The sequence below is a fragment of the Suncus etruscus genome, chromosome 2 (genome assembly GCF_024139225.1).
Source record: "Suncus etruscus isolate mSunEtr1 chromosome 2, mSunEtr1.pri.cur, whole genome shotgun sequence".
In the NCBI taxonomy this organism is placed as follows: domain Eukaryota; kingdom Metazoa; phylum Chordata; class Mammalia; order Eulipotyphla; family Soricidae; genus Suncus; species Suncus etruscus.
This window is the reverse complement of record NC_064849.1, coordinates 22,906,596-22,929,924: the sequence shown is the minus strand read 5'-3', so window position 1 is coordinate 22,929,924 and position 23,329 is coordinate 22,906,596. Positions and strand designations below refer to the sequence as shown.

The 23,329-nt window shown below is 40.3% G+C and overlaps 1 protein-coding gene across 1 annotated transcript; it reads left to right on the top strand.

Moving 5' to 3' along the window:
• Positions 1–17,601: 17,601 nt before the first annotated feature.
• LOC126001647 (ice-structuring glycoprotein-like) lies at positions 17,602–21,928 on the top strand. The gene is made up of 2 exons (XM_049768922.1): positions 17,602–18,000; positions 21,611–21,928. Exons 1-2 carry the CDS (start codon positions 17,602–17,604, stop codon positions 21,926–21,928), a joined length of 717 nt encoding a protein of 238 aa, XP_049624879.1.
• Positions 21,929–23,329: the final 1,401 nt, after the last annotated feature.

Below are 23,329 nucleotides of genomic sequence, written 5' to 3'. Positions count from 1 at the left end.
AGGGGAAGGGAAAGGAGAAGAAAGGAGGGGAAGGAAAGGAGGAAAGGATGAAGGCAGGAAGGAAGGAATACTGGCTAGGATCTTTTTTTTTAAGCTTATCTATGAGGGTAGTTAGTAAAAGGCACAGAATGAGAGGGGATATGGATATGGCTTCTATTCTATTATGCTAGTGGATTCTGAAAAGATTGAACACGCTGGCTATGTGGGTATGCTCAACCCTAGAGGTATCCCCAAGGTTATGGTTCTTGCAAGTATCCTTGACTTGCTGTCCTTGACCATGTCTATTCTCTATAGACATTAAGTTCAGACAATGATCTTACTATGTGAGTTCTTAGGAAAAACTCATGTTGTCTGTAGTTGAACAAGTGGGTTCATTCAGCACAGTATCTGGGGTGGCAGTTCCACTGAGCTGTCTGGTCCAAGTCCCATTTCCCAATCCCATCAGCAGTGCAGCAAAGGATCCTCTTTACCTTCTCACACTGATCCTTATCTACCCAAGAAAGATAGACTGGTGGCAAGCTTCCCTTTGTCCTCCTTTGCACAAAAGCCACTTGAATACCTCCCTATAGATATTCAGGGTGCATTATAATGTACTCATTTCACAGATAAAGAAACTGAGACATGGGGAAATTTTAAAATTTCTATGAAGAAAACAATGACTACTTGATTTAACCCCAAGTCTCTTCAACAATGATCTTTACAATCCTTTTCCTAAATCATAATAACTTTCTATGTTCAAACTTTGTTCATTTCTTCTCCTGATTTCATCTTTTCAATTTTATGATACATAAAATGAATTTTATTTGGATGCCTCACACCCTGCTGGATTGTTACTAGTTTGAAAGCCACATTTCTGCTAGTTCCTTCTTAGCGCTAGTCAGAGATACAGGGTTACACTCTTCTCTTACTTAAGTGACATCTGCTTATCATTTGGGCAGCACCTAGCATCAGAAGTAAACTAAATACCTTAAGCATCTCTAGTAGTGGTCTTAAAGTTGTAATCAATCTGGCTCTCTTGATCAATTTAATGGAGGAACCATACCAGCACCATCTTTATTTCATCTAGTTAGGTCCGAGGATCATGAGGCTTCAACTGTTTTTATTGTCCTATTCCTCAGACCTGTTTAATTTATGCAAGGTCATTTAGACATGACATGGTTTCTAGCAAATCTCATCTTCAGCAAGTTTCTCCACTTTTACAGCAGGGAATTATCTTCGTCTGATCTCAGACACTAAGTGTCAAATAGTATATTCTGTGTTTAGCTATTGTTATGGAGGTAATAGGTAAATGAACAGATAGATGATTGATAGAGGCTCTTTGGTCTTCACTTAAGGATATTAACAGATTTTGGGGAACTTATTCTAAGCAGAACAGTGTTTACCAAAAGAAGTTCCTTGAGTAATAAAATTTCATTGAACATTGACCAGGTTCAATTTTATTAATAAAATTGAGTAAAATAATAATAAAATGTAATGATATAAATAAAATGTTGTAATAAAATGTTGAATGAAATACTTTTTCTTGAAGTCCTGAGTGTCTCTGTGCGTGGTTTTAATTTTTTTTTTTTTTTTACCAATTTAGCTAGTTAGAGTCGAATGAATCTCAACTCACTGCAACATACAGGAGGATAGAAGGTGGAAAGAGGATGGTAGGCAATGGCTTCTGATCTTGTGCTACTGACTCATAGTTTAATGGAGAAATACAAGTAAATGATAAGTAATAAAGCCTTGGATAAGTAATAATAATGTATTAATGATAAATAATGATATCAGTAGTTCTTCTGAGTTGCTTATGAAATGATAAATCTGCAATACATTTTCCCATGTATATGTAAAATGATATAGGTTATTTAGGTTCTTTTTTAAAAGGTGTGGGTCTCTTGGAGTTCCTTAAATAACATTGGTAGGAGAAGTGGGGAGCAAGCAAGGTAACTCCTTTGAGAGAAAAGTGTTATCACCTTCCTGTTCTACCTATATCTTGACACCCCAAGAGAAGTGTTCGGGATAGTTAGAACTGGCAAAATTTGGCATAAGCTCCAGCATGGGGTGGATGCTTGCATTGCACCAGACCCATTGAGCAGTCATCAAGTTGTATATAAAGTCTACTTGATCTACACAGAAATGGTTTACTGGGAGGGAGGAGGGCGGAGCAGTGGTATAAATGGTAAGGTTTCTGCCTTGCCTGCATTAGCCTAGGATGGACCATGGTTCGATATCCTGACATCTCATATGGTCTCCCAAGCCAGGAGCGATTTTTGAGTGCTTAGCCAGGAGTAAGCCCTTAGTGTCACCGGGTGTGGCCCACCCCCCCCCCCAAAAAAGAGAAAAGGCAAATCACTTTTAATCTCTTCCCAAGTTTCCAGATTCATCATCTCTTTTTCATAGAAAAATACTTCAGGCAGAGAACGAACAAATCAAGTAGTTTTATTTATGGAAATATGAGATTTGAGGAAGAGAAACAAAAAGTAATTTATGCTTCCAAGAACAAACTCAAAACTCAAGCATCTCCAGATGGGTGAGAACCATGAGTAGCTTTTACAAAGAGGTTATATATGGATATTTTCTAATTATCCATATTGAACTGGAAAAATAAACGTTAACCTAGGTATTGTCACAGGGAAAGAGCCTGAGACTCTTGAAGTCTTCTTTATATCTTCACCATAGCCTTGTGTTTTCTTTTGGAGCTTTTCCTTTTCTGGGAGTGTCCACCCTTCTCTGAGTGGTGCCTTGCTTTCTGAAATTCCAAAGAGTTTAGTATTTGCATCTCAAAAAGATTCCAGCCTTTTTTGCTTCTGGACTGCTTTAGGGCTGGTGACTGGGTAACTTAAAAAAACAAAAAACAAAACAAAAAACACCTCACATCTGTTTTTCTTAATTCCCTCCTGCCCCAAAACAAATTTTAAGGGAAATGTAGGGAGTCATAGAAAAAATTCCTGGAGTGGGTATGATTTTGGTCAAGTCTTAAAGAATGAAGATTTTTTGAGACAAAGCATGTATGTGTCAGGCCGTGTGTGTGTGCTTGTGTGTGAGTTTTCATGGGGGCATGTGTGCATGCTCTCTGACTAGAGACCCAGAGATAAAGATCAGTATGGTTGTAAAGTTGAGCTGATAATTTAATAGGGTTGAGTGAAAAACAAAGTTCAGATCAAGGAAAACCTCACTCAAATATTGAGAAATTATGGTCTACCTTAGAAAAACTTGGATAAAATAGTGACATACATGTAGAAAATATTAGTCACACAGCACAGAGACAACCAATTGGAGGGGAGTGAGTTCAGAGGTCAAAATCAATCAATGAATCAAATCAGACAGAAAATCAAGACTATCTGGGTCTTCATGATGTGGGCATGGTTGATTGTCCAATGGAAAGATTTGAAAATATTTTTGTATGGAGTAGAAACTAATTACTAAGCACGAGATCTAAAGGAGAATTCAGGATGTTTAATTTGATCTTTGACAGTGAGAGGATGGTGGAAGATCTAAATTTGCCAGGTAGAAGCATGGATGATTGAATCATTGTGTAACCCTCTGAGATGACAAAGATGGTGGGGGATAGAATTGCCAGCAAGCATTATACCCCCCCCTTCAACAACAACAACAACAACAACAACACATACACTCAAGCTTCAGTTAGTCTCTTAGTCATTACACAAAAAGGGCCTAGGATGCAAATTCAGTTTTCTTGCATACAAAGCTCAGGATCTGAACTCCAAGATGTTGCAATCTGTCAAGGAAGAATGGAGTTGGGGGCTCAGTTTCTGAACCTTTAAAATATGGTACAGTAGTCATGATTCTCACCCAAAATAATTATTAGTATGCATATAATTGAATATTTATCCCATGTGAAATGGGATTGAATTATTTAGGATTCAGACTTACCACATACTCCTTTCTGCTTACTTGTGTTTAATATGAAAGCAGACACTATGCTTATATTTGCATAAATCCTGGTATAATTCAAATGCCCGTCTAGATAAAACTTTGCCAACTTTGTAAAAACAAATCAGAGAGACTAGGTCATTGCATGTTGTGGGGTTTCAATATTTTCTTTATGAAATATTTTTTGTTTATATCATGGATTTTTAAAGCCAAGCTATATCTTTAAAAATATCACATGAGGGGGCTGGGAGCAATACTACAGCCGGTAGGGCATTTGGTTGCAATAGTGAAGGAAGTGTACTTTTTATGACTGAAACCCAACTACAAACATGTTTGTAATCATAGTGCTTAAATGAATATATTATAAAAATAAACAAATTTAAAACAAGGTTCTTTTTATGTTTTGTTTTGTTTTGTTTCGGTTTGTTTTTGGGCTACACCCAGTGACGCTCAGGGGTCACTCCTGGCTATGCTCTCAGAAATCACTCCCGGCTTGAAAGATCATATGGGACAACTGGGGGATCGAACCACAAGTTTGTCCTAGGTTAGCAGCATGCGAGGCAAATGTCCTACCACTTGCACCACCACTCTGGTCCCTAAAATGAGGGTCTTAAAAACCTCAACTTGACCACATATGAAACATGTTAAAAATATTTAGATGCATATTGAGAAAAACTAGGCTTAACCAAAAGTCTTTACCCAATAGAAATAAGGGCCAAGAAGACCATTCCATTATATGACACTTCCCACAAATGACAGGAGAGTTAATGAATATAGGGCAGAGAAGGGGCCACTTTGTCAATGATAGTTGGAAATGATCACTCTGGACAAGAATTGAGTGCTGAGAGAAAATAAACTGATAATGGTGTCTAAAAGAAAGTGTACTGGTGAAGGGTGTTCCACATTGCATGACTAAAACTCAGTCATGAATGATTTTGAATATGTTAAAAAACCTAAATTATGAACAATCTTGTATCCAGTGTTTAAAATAATTTATAAAAGAGCTTAACTCTGTTTTTCAGAAAGTAGTCCTTTCTTCACTATGAAATTGAAGCAACAAGTCTCTTCTTGGAACTCCAAAAAATTTCAATATTCACATGAAACAATCTGTCAGTACTTTGAGTCAACTTTTATTCAACTTTGATTTAAATCCATTTTATAATCTGCTCAATTATTTCTTGCCATCTATCTTGAGTTTGAAGTGACTTAAAGTGCATTTCTAGGTATTATTCTATGTACTCCTTAGTACAGAATATGGGTTCAACAACTATTATTGACTTGACTTGATTTGTTCACTGTTGCACTAGAACTATAATCAGAAAGTTAATTGATAGATGTGCTAACTAGCATCCTCTATGTAGGACAGCAATATCTGGTTATTTTATAGTGACATGTTTATGATTTGAGCTTTACTATGTTGGAATGTATGTCACTAATGGCTCGCACACTTAATGTTTTAGTTTTTTATGAACCAGTTGTACAGGTTGGACTTGCTGTCTACTCTAGAAGAACTGAGATGAATTGTTGACCCAGAATATACATGAGTCTGACTGCAGCTACTCTCTAAATATATTTATTTTTACCTCATGACTTTTCCTCCTATTTTGATTTAAATTTACCTGTTTCCTCCTAGGTTAAATTTTCTCTTTGGGGTAATTATAGAAATTCCTGTACTATATTCTGGAAGGTTTAGGATTAAATTCAGTGGTCTAGGTTGTCTGAATAATTATGGGATACTCACTTCTATCCTTTCTCAACTTGATGCTTTTTATTTCACTACCTCTTTGACTCTGTGTCTTACAGTCATGCTCTTACTTCTAAGAAACTATACAGAACTTCTTACACTTTATCTTATAAAAAAAGAGAGAGCAGCCTTTCTTAAATGCCAGGATCACTATTTTCTGAAACAGAAGCTCTCTAACCAGATTTGGGGAAAAATTCAGTTATATTAGTCAAGATAAAAAAAATAATAATTCAGCCTCTTTTGTAGGCAACAAATTAGTTTTTATTTGTCACTAGTCTGTTATTATACCACTTCAATCAAGAGTACAATTGCTGCTGGGTGACAATTTTTATTTTTATAGATATTTTTTTGATTTTGGGCCACACCCAGTGACGCTCAGGGGTTGCTCTCCCGACTACACACTCAGAAATTGCTCCTGGCTTGGGGGACCCATATGGGATGCTGAGTGTTCAAACTCCAGGTTTGTCCTTGGTCAGAGCAAGCAAGGGAAACATACTATCACTTGTGCCACTGCTCTGGCCCCATGGGGTGACAATTTTTATAACTATCACAATTCTTATTTATGCCTTATTCATTATTTACATTCCTGCTTTGAAATATGGATTGGAGAAAAGGATATAAGCAATCATTTTTCTATACTTTTTCCTTCTGACTCTCCTTAAGGAAACTTGAACACACATATAACATGTATAAATGTCTATATTTAGAGGCTGAGTGAGCAGCAAGTAGCCAACCTGGGTTTGAGCTCTGGCATCTCATGTGGTTTTCTGTGCCTTCGAAGAGCGATCCTTGAGCTCAGAGCTCAGAGTAAGTACAACCAGATATGGGCAAAAAAAAAAAGTGCAAAACAAGCAATATTAAAAATGTATATTGGGGCTGGAGAGATAGCATGCAGGTAAGGCATTTGCCTTCCATGCAGAAGGTTGGTGGTTCAAATCCCGGCATCCCATATGGTCCCCCGAGCCTGCCAGGTGCGATTTCTGAGCATAGAGCCAGGAGTAACCCCTGAGTGCTGCTGGGTGTGACCCAAAAACCAAAAAAAAAATGTATATTGATGGTGGGAAATGAGCACTAGTGAATGAAGGGATGTTGGACATTGCATGGCTAAAACTCAATCATGGAAAACTTTGTAAATATCTGATGGCTATTTAATTAAAACTTTTGTTTAAAAAAAAAAAGCAAAATGATAATCAGACTCTTGACTATTCCATAAACCTATACCAATTGTATCCTACACTGAGCTTGTGCTGAGACAAATAAAGAAAAAGATAATGCAGGAAACTTCTTTTCTGTATGGAGAATCTAAGCAGCATATAGGGAACATGTAACAAAGTAGGTGAGACCTTAGAGCAAGGTGATATTGCTAGAGATGTGACCAGGTGAATTAGCACTGGCAGCAACTCCAGTATGGCGTAGATGATGATAGTCCATGTCTCCATCATGTGATAAGTTCAACAAAGAACTCATGTTTACCACCATCTTGTCCACCACTACCATTACTCACCATCATGAAAAGGTCATGTTCTTTGCTTATGAGGCTCACAGATGCTTAACTACTACGCCTGGGGATATCAGTTAGGGTGTATGTTTTACTGTATAGCAATTTATATGACTTCATTGTTCTGTCTTTACTGTGGACTCAGAAAGAAAAACTATCGAATATTCTGAGGAAATTTCTATATGGCAAAGATTTCAGCAAAATAGTAATTTTCAGAGAGAACTAAAGCCCATTTACATAAATTTTATCAGGGAAATATAGTGACAAATGCCTCGTAAGCTCAGATAGGATTGAGAGGGCAGAATAGTGACCCACTGAAAGTTATATTAGTCAAGATTAAAAAATAACAATGCAGCCTCTTTTGTAGGGCAACAAATTAGTTTTATTTGTCACTAGTCTATTTTATACCAATTCAGTCAAGAATACAATTGCTGCTGGGCAACAATTTTATTTTTTATTTTTTTGGTTTTTGGGCCACACCAATGATGCTCAGGGGTTGCTCCCTGGCTACGCACTCAGAAATTGCTCCTGGCTTGGGGGACCATATGGTCCTGGTCATGTCAAAAATATTCCAAAAAATATTTGTAGTTTCAAAAGATGGCTGTCTTGTTTATTTTTGTTTTATTTTTGATGCAGGTGTTATTGAAAGATATTGTACAAGCAGAGAAAACCCACACATCGTTTAATGTAGTCAACAATTTTCTACAAAACTGAAACACTTTTTTAGAGAGGGGAGCAGTTCTTAAGACCTATTCTTGACCCTGCAGTCTGGGATGGTCATGTGCAAGATAGTTGTTAACCACTGTACTATCTCTCCAGCCCACAAAGTGTACATTTTTGTAAAGCAATAACTGAACAATAGAGGAGCATTACTGCTCCCCATCCTTTTTGCCATTGTTCCTTGCCATTATTACTTCTACTATAGCATAATCTCCAATTCTGTAGATTAAAGTAGCCTATTTTATTGTCATTAATGGATAATAATTGATTAGGGAAACCATCTTTAAGATTTCTTTGAGCAATCTAAAAAATTAACTTGACGAGAACTCAGTGTAAAAAAACCCAAATATAGGGGCCAGAGAAATAGTTACAATGGTTGTTTGCCTTGCAAGCAGCCGATCCAGGATCTAAGGTGGGTTGGTTCAAACCCGGCATCCCATATGGCCCCCCGTGCCTGCCAGGAGCTATTCTGAGCAGATAGCCAGGAGTAACCCCTGAGCACCTCCGCTGAGTGTGTCCCCCCCAAATTAAACCCCAATATAATTTTAAAAAAATGATTGTATTATAGCTTATGGTAAGATGGTCATAATGTACAGAGTTACTGCATCTGTTACCACCACAATGCTCAACTCACTCTAACCAATATCCTTTTATAATGTAACATTATAATATTCTAGTGGAATAATAAACTTTCTTTAGCCTCAGGTATTGTGCAGGGGCTTGGGAGATCCTGGGCTTTCTTTATTTGGCCATGGTGATGGGCCAAAAACAATTCTGTAGCCTAGTACCATCCTACAGAACCTGCCACCCCCATCGTTATCTTGAATACTAATAACCTTTAGTAGGCCTTGCTGAAGACACATTCCAAATTCTTATCCTGTGCCATTCCAGTTCTTATCCTACTTATCCAATGCCACACCACTGTCAGAAAAGTGGCCTACAGGGGTGTCCCATTTAAAAGACTGATGACACCAGTGGAGTGAAGTTCTGTTCTAAACCTGAGGGGGGGGGGGGGTGGGGGGAATGCAGGGGATCCCCTCTCTTTTTTCTGAGTCAGAGTTCCTTTTTGGTTTTTGTTAATATGTTTAGGAGGTCACATCTTCTGTGGCAGAAGTCCACACTTCCTAGGAAGTAATCAGGGGATCAAGGATTGAATCCTGGCCTCTGGAGTACTCCAGTTTCAAGCAATCTCTCCAGCACCTGTGCAGAGATTTTTTTTTAAAAGTCTTTTTTATATGGTAAAGAGAAACCGAAGGCCTCTGCCTCCAGGTTGGGTAGAAATGTTAGGTCTTGTAGTCGATGCATTAGATTCTCATTTTCAAATTTTTCTCTATTGAAAGCAATTCTTTACAATGTAAAGTAAATGGTTATACAGTAGAGAATTGGCAAATCTGCCTTCAGCTGATTGGAAGGAGACAGTTGTAAACATGTCCAAGGGGAAAGTCTGAGCCTACCAGATTTAATGATTGCTGAGGAAAGAAAGGGGAGTTGATAGTTTCCTCTGCTTTGTTTCTAAGGAGGCTTTCAAAAGACAAGTCAAAGTTATAACATAGCAAACTTTTCTAGTCAGGGAAGTCGCCATTGAGGAAGCTACCCTCAGGAGCATGGTGAGAATCTAATGGGCACATCCTCAACAAACAAAAATAGGGAAGTGGCCTGACGTCCTGGGTCACACTCTCCCCCAGAGGTGAGTATTTAAGGGGTGGGTACCCAAGTAGAAAGGCATCCTCCTCTCTCACCTCCTGAAACAACCTCCTCACCTCTCTTTGAATCCTCTCTACTAACACTAGGGTTGCTGTGGCTTGTGGTGGCTGTTGGTGGCTGCGGTGGCTGTGGGCGGCTGTGGCTGTGGTGGCTGTGGCTGTGGTGGCTGTGGCTGTGTGGTGGCGTGTGGTGGCTGTGGCTGTGGTGGCTGTAGCGACTGCTACTGCTGCAGGTGCTACCCCGGGTGGGGCTGCTGGTGGGGGGCTGCTGCGGCTGCTGCCGTGGCTGCTGTGGGGGCTGCTGCAGCACCCCTGTGGTCTGCTGCTGCCGCCGCCAGCACCTGCTGCTGCAGGCCTTGTTGCTGCAGCTGTGGCTGTGGCTGTGGGAAGGCTGCTGCCAGCAGAAGTGCTGCTGTCAAAAGCAATGCTGCTGTTAGGGGCCCGCACTCCAGCATTTGGGGTAGGAATTTCAGGTTAGACTTTACATTTCCCACCATGTTTCTGTTTGATCCTCTCAAACATGACCCTTACAGCTATCCTGGAGATTCATTTTTGTAGTCTCTCTCACCTTGCCTGAATGTAGTAAACTTCAATTAAAATGGTAACTGTGCAATCTTCTTTTCTATTACCATCAATCTTAGCTTAACAAAATAAAGTCAATACCATGCTCTATCCTTCTTGATTGCCTTTTTGTTTTCGTTCATGTTCTGCTTTTTAACCACTTCCTTAGCATCTCTGACTATGCAAAGTGACTATTACTTTAATAAACTTATATAGTAAATAAGCCTTAAAGTGACTTGTCATTCTGTTTCCTATCTAAGCTTGTTGTTGGAAAATGTACTTGCTCTTCACCAAGGAAAAAGACATTATAAAATCAGGTGCAATGAATCAGAAATTAAGTAGTTTGTAATAGAGGGAAGGTGGGTTTTTTTATTAAAAATATATATAGTTATTTTATCAAGGAGTTATTTATCTAGGTAACCTTAACTCTTCAATCTAAGTACATCAAGTGAAAGTCAAATGAAAACTTCTCCTTACATCCTTCTAATGATAGTTGTCTTAACAGCACAAGTCTGGAATGTATGAGGGTTGTTTCATATCAACATATGGCCATTTACATTTACATTTGGGCACTTCTGGAGATGCTCTTTATCTGTCCATTATTTCTAATATTCCTGTGGTGAGATACATAATCCTCACAAAGCCCTGACTTTCCAGATCCCATGGCCAAAAGCTCATTTCCTAACCAGGCTAATCACTCAGTTTTCCCCAAATACAAAAGCAGCCTTAGATACACCATAAGGAAAAAAGGAACACAAGAATCAAAAGTACCTCATATAGATAGCTCATCATTACCCCACCAATTGTTACTGAAGGAAATACTCATATTAAATGGATCCTTCAAAACTCTTCCTTTGTTAATTTCCCATAGTCTTCTTCTTCTTCTTCTTCTTCTTCTTCTTCTTCTTCTTCTCTTCTTCTTCTTCTTCTTCTTCTTCTTCTTCTTCTTCTTCTTCTTCTTCTTCTTCTTCTCTTCTTCTCTTCTTCTTCTTCTCTTTCTTCTTCTTCTTCTTCTTCTCTTCTTCTTCTTCTTCTTCTTCTTCTTCTTCTTCTTCTCTTCTTCTTCTTTCTTCTTCTTCTTCTTCTTCTTCTTCTTCTTCTTCTTCTTCTTCTTCTTCTTCTTCTATTGCCCTCTTCTGTGCACCCTCCAATTTTTGTTTCAATTTGGTTTGGAAGACAATATTCAACAGAGGTCAAAGGCTGAAACCAACTTGATGCTCAGGCAGCCATGCAGTATTAGGGGTGGAACAAGGCTTCTACTGTATGTAGAACATGCGCTCCAGGCTTTTGAGTCTTCTTTCTGGGGTCCCCTCAGTAAGCCTAGAATCCATGGAAGACAGTCCCTTCTTGGGTGCATCTTCCAAATGGACTTTGTTACACTGACCCCACAAGTCCTCACAAGGCACCACAAACCCCCAGGGCCCACGTAGGCTATTTTCTTGTCACTTTCGATAGAGTCTGATTATTGGGCAAAATTAATGCCCAAATAGGCTGTACAGAAACCAGCATGAGTTAACTAATCATGTCAGGCATAACTCCCTCAGGGGGGTTTTCCTTCCCTTTTGGAATTCAATAGTCAGTGTTTGAGGCAGAACTGGTGTTGGGGTGGGGAATTGGTATGGCATCTTCCCAGGTTTTAAGATGACAGAGTAATTTTGGATAACCTCTCAACTCTTGTCTTTTTTTCACATCAAGAGCTTGAGACCTTAGAGACTTCTGTTTAGCCAACATACTTGTTGCATCCAGCCTCTAAGATTTATCTCAGTAGCTTCTTCCCTCTGACTCTTCTTTTTCCTCTTGATCCTATCCTTGAAGCCAAATCCAGACTTGGCTATTCTCAGTTACCGTGGAGGCAAGGGGAGATCAAGAGAAAGTCTTTTATCTTGCCCAAATTTTTCTCACTGAGGACGCCTCAGATGGTTTTCCCATAAAGTAAGGAATGGGAAAGGCATAAAGTCCCTCCTAGCAAAGAGCTGAGACACTTCATTTTTAATTTTTTAAAAAATGATTATTAAGGTACTATGATTTGCACAGTTATTTATAGTTGAGTGTCAGGCATTCAATTCCAACACCAATTTCACCACCAGTGTCAATTTCCCTTCACCAACATCCATAGTCCCCTTCTGCACCCTAGGCTTTCTCTTTGACACACATATTTTTAGTTTGGTTGTTGTTTGACTTTCTTGCTTTGTGATTTACATGGATACCTATAATACACCTCTACATCAACAATGTGCTTGAAGCCCCTGTTCACTTCTTATTTTCCTCTCCTACTCTTTCCCCCTCAATTTTCTTCTTTTTCTGTGCGACATTCTTTTTTGTTTTGGTTTTGGGCCACACCTGGAAGCACTTCAGAGTTAGGTTACTCCTGGCTCTATGCTTAGAAATCACTCCTGGCAGTGTGGGTACTATATGAATGCCAGGATCAAACCCAGTCCAGCTGGTTTGCCACATGCAAGGCAAATGCCCTACCGCTGTGCTATATCACTCTGGCCTCATGTGCAACATTCTCCCTGTTCTGCTGATTGAAATATAAATTTATTTGAGCAAGAATTTGGCCAGGACTGATTGAAAAATTACTATTCAATGTGAACACTAGCTTCTGAAAAGAAAATGAGGCAGCTGAGCAAACAGGGACTGGAAATAAACACTGGTTGACAGGCATCAGGCCATCCTCTAGCACAATTACATGTGACAATTTGATTTGGACAACCAGAGAAGCATAAATCTTTAATTAATACTGGTGGGAGGAGAATAAAATTAAAAAGGTGTGTTACACTGAAAATCAAACACTAACATAGTCACCCAAAGAATGGGCACATTATAGTCTGCATCCTTGTTTTGTTATTCTCTCAAAGTTCATGCATTAAAGTTCTAATTCCAGCATTAGAATATGAATAGATCTAAAAAAACAAACAAACAAACAAAAAAAAAACAAAGAGGAGGAGGAAGTTCTCAGAAGTCCTGAGACTCAAATGTACACAAGAGGAAGATGGTGGGAGAATGTAACCAATGAAAAGCAGAGGCTGCTAGAACTGCCAACCAAGGACCTTGGACTTGATCTTATACTTCCTTTCTCCACAGCTGTCTTATTGTGTAGCTCTTACATTCAGTGATAATCTGTTGTGGCACTTCCATTACATGAACTCACACACCCAAAATGTGTGACAAACATCACTAATGTGTGTGTGCTTGTGAAGTTGTAGAGAGTGATCCTGGGGCGAGGCTGTGGCCAGGTTAAGCCTTAGGAATGAGTAGTCCTTGATGTATAAGGACCCTTAAACTTGGAAGAGTCCTATGGGAATTGTATCCAGAGAGTGGCATGTATCCAGAGTGGTTCCTGGCTCTGCCTGACCCACCTAGTTTCCCCTTCTTTGTCTTGAGTTAAAACTACACCAATTCCAACTCCATGAAAGTATTAGGAGATTCACAAGAAATAGAGTGAAGGGCTGGCTCTCTGAACACACACTCATCTCACTCCATTAGGTCAGTGGTGCTAGAATCCTCTCTGACAATTGACTGCAATCAGGAATCTTGGTGCAATTACCCAGGTAATTGGTCTAGACATAGACATGTCTCTTACTGCAGGAACCTTATAGGAAGGACCTAAAAGGATTTGAAAAGAATAATATCAAACTTAAAAATGAAGACAATTGTTGGGTTTCACTGAATTAATAGAAATATTTTTCTTAGGGGGTGGCTTGGTGTGCAAGTGATAAGGCATCTGTCTGCCTTGCATTCGCTAGTCTAGGACAGACCTCGGTTTGATCCCCCGGCGTACCATGTGTGGTTCCCCCAACCTAAAAGCGATTTCTGAGTGCATAGCCAGGAGTAACCCCTGAGCATCACCGGGTGTGGCCAAAAAAACTAAAACAAAATAAAAAATAAAAAATAAAACCCACACACACACAAAAAAAAAAAAACCAACAACAAAAAAAGAATTTTTTTTTTATAAATCCTAACCCCACTTTTCCTTTTCAGCTCATCTGAGAAAATCACCCCCAAAAGCTAAAGATTAAGAGGCAGAAGGCAGAAGTTAAGGGTTTTTCTTGCTTTACTTGGAGCCAATTCAGTCCAACTTCAAGGACCTTATGAACATAGAACTAGAAGTAGCTCTGCAACACCCTCCCCCCAAATAAGAAAATGTGGGTGACAGAGCAAAGATAGTGACAATAGTCTCTGCCGTGCTCAATTTCTGGTTCAAAATCAGTGTACTATAAGGAAGAGAACATAAAATGGAAAGAATCCCAGGAACAAGAGACTATAGGCATCCCATGCCCAAGAACCATTGGGATAATACCCTCCCCCAGCTCTGATTGAGGGCAGTAATGGCAGGGGCCACAAGAGGCCTCCCATCATCACACTTTTCAAACTCTCCCAGTCAACTACACCCCTCAACTTGCTTCTTCTCTGAACTGGCCTCACGGCCTTCAGTCACCATTTTCTGGGTATCTCATCAAGTATCTGCCCACAGGAAACAAAGACTCTTCCCAATATTAAAATTCTTCACCCTTTCTGAATCATAAAATTGTATTTGTAATTTAATGTGTATATTTATTGGGAATGGTGATTTTCAAGGATTCATTAAACAAAGGAGATCCATGAAATGGTCCTCTCATCAGAATGGCTTATCACAGTTTGATAAAGGACATAATTATTGAAACCTGGAACAAATGACCAAAACCATGAATCATCTTTTAAGCGATTCAATGAAATCTGAAGTGAAATGAAAAGGAACCATAAACCTTAACAATACTTCAATCAAGGTGAAAATAATTTAGGCAGAAATGCAAATGGAAATTCATTTGAACACAACCTATGAAAAACAGGCAGGGTCAAGAGAGCTAAGAGGACTAAGAGCAACCCAACATCTACTGATGTTGACCCCCTCAGTACAATCTGGGGGTGTTTTAAGCCTTATGTTTTGGAATTTAAAGGAGCTAAATAGATAACTCCAATGCTCCAAAAACGCACCTCTATTTAAGTGTGTAGGAACAAAATAAGTTAAAGGGGCTGAATTAGAGGATGATAGTCTACCTCTCAAGAATGTGGTCTTAATAGATGAAACTCCACAAATAATGGAAATGGAAATCTATGTCTATATGTTGGTAGCAGGTACATTTCCAAAAGTTGCTTGAACTAGTTCTTTGTGAGTAAAACTATATATATATATATATATATATATATATATATATATATATATATATATATAGTTTGTTTGTTTGTTTGTTTGTTTGTTTTTGGTGGCACACCTGGTGATGCTCAGAAGTTACTCCTGGCTATGGGGATGGATGCCGGGGATCGAACCAGGTCTGCCCTGAATCAGCCACATGCAAAGCAAACGCCCCACCACTGTACTATCGCTCTGGGCCCTAAAACTATATTTTTAACAAGATAAATGTATTCATAAACAAAACTCTCACCACAAAATAGAATTTACATGTTTAATAAAAGCCATATGCTCAGGGATTCTTTTTGTAGAACAGTTATGTCAGGAAAGCTATTTCTCAAAGTCCCTATTTGTTCTGCATCTGTTTCCATCCCCAGTCTTCCTAGGGGTATAGGAAGAATCTCTTATTTGGTGCTCAATCAGTTGGTTTAGCCTTTTGGTGCTCAGAAGTTTCCAGGATCTGGCTATACTTAGGGTAATATGTGGTGCAGAATATTGAGCAATATTTGCTGCATGCAAGGCATGTGTTAAGACACCTTTGCACTATTTTAAAAAAACTTTGTTTATTGATTCATTGATTGATTGATTTCTGGCCCACACCCAGTGGTGCTCAAGGGTTACTCCTGGCTCTGCACTAAAAAATCATCCCTGGCAGGCTAGAGATGCCAGGAATCAAACTGGGTCCCTCCCAAGTCAGCTGAATGCAAGGCAAATACCCCATAGCTGCGCCATCTCTCTGGCCCCGACCTTTGCACTATTAATCTTTAAAAGGAGAATAAGATCTCTAGGAGGTGACATAAAGGCAACCCAAAATAAAGGCAAAGAGAAATGTTTAATTATAAATATAATTTATTAGGAAATTTAAAAAACAGTGGTCAACAAATAGGATTATAATAAAGGGTAGCAGAGGAGGACAACCATGGGAAAATTTTTTTTTAGAGAAGCAAAGCAGTTTTTATTAAATAGAGCTCACTGAGAAAGAGGTGACAGGTCTGAAGGAAAATATGCATTCAAGACAGAACACGGGCTTCTCCAGAGTAGAGAAAAACAAAGATACATCAAGACAAGCAAGTGAGATTCATATTCCAGGGAGAACATGGGCTTGAAGAGCAAGTCAGAAAAAATTATCTTTTCCACTTAAGAAATATCCTGTTAGAAGACCCCCATGAGATCCACATTGCCAGAGGATCTCGGCTGACTTCTGGCCTCGATTTTGATTGTGTGGTTTTTAATCAGAAACTTTCCAGATAAGAAAACTGGGGAAAAAAATGAAAGCAGAAATGAGGAAAATCCAGAATAGTTCAGGAGGACAAGTTCCAGATGCAGATGGTAACAGTAAAAGACAAGTTCTCAGACTATAAAAGTGCTTTTTTTTTTTTTTTGCTTGCCATTACTAATTGGGTTAAATATTTTTGGGAAGGGGAGATAGTTCAATGAGCTGAAGGCTTTTTTCAGGATGTAGTATGAATTGATAAGAATCTTATATTGCAGAGATGACTTATGCTCACACCCACTCCAGCAATTTAGCATGTCATTTCCTTCCTGCTACTGGCTTCTCACCGTTACCCCCCAGAGAGAACCAAAAAATAGCTTTTATGAACCAAGAGTTTAAGGACAATTTAGTATAGTTCATTAAGACATATAAAAGAAATTACAAAGATAAAGCAACAATTGAGAAATAAGGATTCCATTATACTTCATAATGGGAACAGCAGACATTATTGGACAAATGCAATGGGCACATGCTAGAGAATAAAATAATGAAGCTATTGAAGCTACTGGTCTGAGATCAGAGCTGTGGACTACTCTTCAGTATGAGCTTTAGTAATCTGGTGTTTAATGCAATTTCAGTTGTGAGCTTTGAGCCTTCAAAGCAAACCAAGAAGAGATGAAAACAAGGTCCCAACACAGAGTCCAAAGAAACATCAAATATAGCAGGAAAGTATAAGGGGAAGCAATAGAGAGGAACAGGGTGAAACTGAACCCTCACAACTATAGTCCCCTGCAAAGCCAGGCCAGCTTCCCTCCAAGGTAGCCAAACCATCAGCATCTGCTAATTCTTACAGCCACCAGCAGAGATGGGAAAGACAGGTTCCATCATTCTACACAATGACCATGGGTAGCATTTCACTGCTATCACATTCAGCACATACCAAATTGTTCATTAATTTTAGAGTATGAGATACTCAACCGAAGAGACATTCCAGGCAGAACATCATGTTTCAGAGGAGCAGAGAGACAGATGAACTGACTGAGAGCAGAGAGCTCCTTAGCAGGAGTAAGCGGTGCCTTAGCAGCAGGAGCAAGCAGGTGCCTTAGCAGCAGCATGTGTCCCCGACACCTAGCAGCAGCATTGCTTCTGGCAGCAGCAGCCCTTCCCGCAGCCACAGCCACAGCTGCAGCAACAAGGCCTGCAGCAGCAGGTGCGGCGGCGGCAGCAGCAGACCACAGGGGTGCTGCAGCAGCCCCCACAGCAGCCACGGCAGCAGCCGCAGCAGCCCCCACAGCAGCCCACCCGGTAGCACCTGCAGCAGTAGCAGTCACTACAGCCACCACAGCCACAGCCACAGCCACCACAGCCACAGCCACCACAGCCACAGCCGCCGCAGCCACCACAGCCACAGCCGCCACAGCCACAGCTGCCACAGCCGCCACAGCCACCACAGCCACCGCAGCCACCACAACCACAGCAACCCATGGTGTTAGTAGAGAGGATTCAGGAGATGTGAGGAGGTTGGTTCAGGAGGAGAGGGAGGATGTGGTCCCTTTGCTGGGGAAGCCCCTTATATACCATCTTGGAGAAAGGGAGAGAGAAGTCTTGTGACCATTTCCTTGTTGCTGTTGAGCTCAAGTTACATGGAACAACCAGTCACTTGTCATTTGTTTTCTTTTAGATATCTCTATTTCCACCACATTTTAAATTTTGTTTCTTTTCAAAACACTATATTTTCGTGTAAGAAAAGGTCACAAGGCCAGATGACCATCTCAGATCAAGGCTGTCATAGGAAAGTGTTCAGGAACACATTCTGTGCTCACTTGAAAGGAGTCTGAGTGAGTTGCTAATAAGTAGGCAAGACGAGTAGGTTGGGACATGAGGCAGGGTGTGTCTCAGGGAGCTCTGGTGCTTGGGGGATGGATCATGTTTGTATAAGATGGTATGGAGCAGGACCAGGCAGGAACAATCAGATGGTCCACAGACTTGTGAACACACACACACACACACACACACACTCACACACTCACACACACTCACACACACACATGCATGAGAGAAAGAGAGAGAAGATAAAAAGAGAGAGGAGGGAGACAAGGAGCACTGGACCAAGACTTCAGTAAAAAATTTTTTTTTCTTCAGTAAAATTCTTTTGGCCATAAGACAACAAAAATAGAGACTGGAGAAATAATACAACTTGCAGGGTGTTTGCCTTGCATATGCCTGATCTGGTTTCAATCCTGGCTCCCCAAAAGGTTCTCTTACCCCTTCCAGGAAAATCCCTGAGTACAGAGCCAGAAGTGAGTCCTGAGCACTTTCAGATGTGGCCTAAAAAATGTCAAAGAAAATGAAGAGGGTCAATTAATTTAAGAATATCCAAATTTTTGGGGAAGGTGAACAGATATATGAACATTTTTAAAAGAAAATTACTTATCTAGTTTAGACGGTCATATGTCTTCCTTTACATCTCAGAAAGTCTTGTTCAGTTAGCCACTTGCAAAAAAGCAAACTCAGACCCCCAGCTAACAACATGTATGAAGGTAAAATCCAAATTGATTAAAGACCTTGATATCAAACCTGAGACCATAAGGTATATAGAACAATACGTAGATAAAACACTCCATGACATTGAGACTAAAGGCATCTTCAAGGAGGAAAATGCACTCTCCAAAATAGTGGAAGCAGAGATAAACAGATGGGAATATATTATGCTGAATAGCTTCAGCTGCTATTTCAAAGGAAATAGTGCCCAGGATACACAAGCCATCCACTGAGTGGGAGAAACTATTCACCCAAAACCCATCAGATGTGACTCATATCCAAAATATACAAGGCACTGACAGAACTTTACAAGAAAAAAACATCTAATCCCATCAAAAAATGGGGAGAAGAAATGAACAAACACTTTGAAAAAGAAGAAATACAAATGGCCAAAAGACACATGAAAAAATGCTCCCCATCACTAATCATCATAGAGATGCAAATCAAAACAACTATGAGGTACCATCTCATGCCACAGAGATTGGCGTACAACACAAGGAATGAGAACAAGCAGTGCTGGTGGGGATGTGGAGAGAAAGGAACTCTTCTTCACTACTGGTGGGAATGCCATCTAGTCCAACCTTTCTGGAAAGTGATATGGAGATTCCTCCAAAAACTGGAAATTGAGCTCCCATATGATCCAGTTATACCACTCATAGGGATATACCCTAGGACACAAACATACAATACAGAAATCCCTTCCTTACACCTATATTTACTGCAGCACTATTTACCATAGCAAGACTCTGGAAACAAACAAGATGCCCTTCAACAGATGAATGGCTAAAGAAACTGTGGTACATAGGCACAATGGAATATTATGCAGCCGTCAGGAGAGATGAAGTCATGAAATTTTCCTATACATGGATGTACATGGAATCTATTATGCTGAGTGAAATAAGAGGGAGAGATAGACGCAGAATAGTCTCACTCATCTATGGGATTTAAGAAAAATAAAAGATATTTTTTGTAATAATTCTTAGAGGCAAAGAGAGGAGGACTGGATGGTCCAGCTAATGACATGGCCCTTTGCTCAGGGATCACTCCTGTTGGAAACCGGGGGACCATATGTGATGCCAGGGATTGAACTCAGATTGGCTGCATGCAAGGCAAGTGGCCTGTCCACAGTGCTATTGCTCCAGTTTTTTTTTTGTTTTGTTTTGGTTTGGATATTTGTGCTGTCTTATTCTATTCAGAATCCAATCAAAAGCCAGAATATAAATTGTTGCCATCTCTTCCAGCTAGTGGGCTTGCATCAGTCATCTTGTCTTTTTCTGGAACACCATTTTTGCTGGAGTATATTGCATACTTGGATATATATTTGATATATATGTATATTTGATATATATTTGATATATTGCATATATTGAAGAAACTATGATGGATATGAAGACACCCAAGAAATAACAGTTAGAGAAATAACTACACAGAGAACTATCATAACAATGTGAATAAATGAGGTTATTTATTTAGACAGAAAGCCTGTCTAGAGTACAGGCGGGGGTGGGTGGGGAGGAGGGAGATTTGGGACATTGGTGATGGGGATGTTGCACTAGTGAAGGGGAGGTGTTCTTTACATGACTGAAACCCAATTACAATCATATTTGTAATCAAGGTGTTTAAATAAAGATATTAAAAAAAGATGCCATAGGAGAGAAAGTATTGGGAAGGAACTGGAACAGGTATGTCACATCTGATAGCTTCTTAATCTCCAAACTTTAAATATCTTCAGTGAAAATAAAGTGGTTTTTTTTGGTTGTTGTTGCTTTTTGGGCCACACCCAATGACGCTCAGGTGTTACTCCTGGCGGGCCCGGAGAGATAGCACAGAAATCACCCCTGGCGGGCCCGGAGAGATAGCACAGTGGCGTTTGCCTTGCAAGCAGCCGATCCAGAACCAAAGGTGGTTGGTTCGAATCCCGGTGTCCCATATGGTCCCCCGTGCCTGCCAGGAGCTATTTCTGAGCAGACAGCCAGGAGGAACCCCTGAGCACCGCCGGGTGTGACCCAAAAACCAAAAACCAAAAAAAAAAAAAAAAAAAGGAATCACCCTGGCTTGGGGGACCATATGGGATGTGGGGGATCGAACCATGGTCAGTCCTAGGTTAGCAGGCATAAGGCAAATGCCCTACCGTCTGTGCCACCACTTGTCCTTGAAAATGAAGAATTTATCTAAACTATTTTCCTTTCTTGGTTTACTTCTGAGTTGATTTTAAGAAGAAAAGCCAAAATAGCACAATTATTTGGTCAACTTTAGGGCCCCAAAATGGAAACAGTGGATCACATTGGTACTGTATATAGAAAGAACAATAGTCACATGAGGAAGATATCACTGGCCATGTGTCCTGGCCATTTGCTTCCCTGCTCCATCTTTTAGGTAGTATATAAGGGGCTCTCCCAGCTAAAGGACCACATCCTTCCTCACCTGCTAAACTAATCACCTCACCTCTCCTGAATCCTCTCTATTGATACCATGGGTTGCTGTGGCTGTGGTGGTTGTGGTGGCTGCGGTGGCTGTGGCTGTGGTGGCTGTGGCTGTGGTGGCTGTGGCAGCTGTGGCTGTGGTGGCTGTGGCTGTGGAGGCTGCGGCTGTGGTGGCTGTGGCTGCGGTGGCTGTGGCTGTGGTGGCTGTAGCGACTGCTACTGCTGCAGGTGCTACCGAGTTGGCTGCTGTGGGGGCTGCTGCGGCTGCTGCCGTGGCTGCTGTGGGGGCTGCTGCAGTACCCCCGTGGTCTGCTGCTGCCGCCGCCGCACCTGCTGCTGCAGGCCTTGTTGCTGCAGCTGTGGCTGTGGAAAGGGCTGCTGCTGCCAGAAGCAATGCTGCTGCTAGGTGCAAGGCTCATATGCTGCTGCTAGGTGGATGCCAGCTTTTGGACACATGCTGTAGGGACTGCTGGTAAGCCTCACTCTCTCTGTTTCTCTGTTTCTTCTGTCTGTCTGTCTGTCTCTCATTGTGTCCTCCCTGAAATGCACTTCCCAGGGTGACGTGAGACAGATTCTCAGGCTGCATAGATGAGTACTCATCTCATGGTCCCTGAGATTTTGCTACAGAAAACACCAGCATGAATCCGACTTTCATCACCAAAGTAAGAACCAGACACAATAAAGTCATATTTCTTTTTGCTATTTTCTTGAATGTGGCTGATGAAGTATTTGTTTTTCTCCCTTCCCTGTTTCAGTAATTCCCTTTTATCTCTGCTTCTAGTTTTACATTTTGTATACCTGAGATAAATTTCCAAATAAACTCTATGAAATGCCAACAAAATCTCATCCATGTTTTCTATTTTTTATTTAAATATATCAAACCAAAGGATGTAATTAAGAATGATTGGTTGAGCTAGCTTTAGAACACATGACCTTTTTTTTTTTTTTTTTTTTGGTTTTTGGGTCACACCCGGCAGTGCTCAGGGGTTACTCCTGGCTCTACGCTCAGAAATTGCTCCTGCAGGCTGAGGGGACCAAATGGGATGCTGGGATTTGAACCACCGTCCTTCTGCATGCAAGGCAAACTCACTATCTCCATGCTATCTCTCCGGCCCCAAGAACACATGACCTTTTTAATATAATTTTCTATGATGGTAAAAATTCTGTAAATTAACTCGCCTCTTAAATCAGGCAGAACAAAAGAACTGGGAACACTTTTTCAGTGGACTTGTCTAGTCCAGTAGTTTTTCTAGTCCTAGAATCATCTTTCAGAGAGATTGAAATAATAGTGTCATAGAAATGAAATTCTGCACCCAAACTATTATCACTATAGGTTTGGTTTATGCTGGTTTCATTCCATTAATAGTTGTAACAATATTCACAGTTTTATGAAAATATCTTTTCTATTATTAATGCTACTTAGCTTCTCTTTGGTACAAATACCAATGTGGTCATAAGCACTAAATATATTAGCAAGAGTCATAACTTACTAAAACAGTTTACCTGCTTGCTATACTCTGTCATAAATAAACAGACTATAATAAGTAAAATAAATATGCCACAGAGATGCTTCAAACCCATTGTCATGTGTCCTCCCCGTGCAAATGAAATCACAGTCAGGACTAGACTTGGAGAGTCCTGAGTCTGAGAGTGATGCATTTTGTAATGAACTTACCTTAGAGTTTGCTGCCAAAACCAATTTGCTGGGTCATAGATGTAAAAAAGTGGCAAAAGATCCATCCTGTGTGGGAAGGAGGTGCCAGTATTCTCCCTGCTTCTTCCCCCAGGACATAGGGCCAGTCCGCACTGTACCCCCAACCTTTGGCTATGACCATGAAGAGTAGGTTGATAAGATTTGCCACCAAAGAGACTGGAGC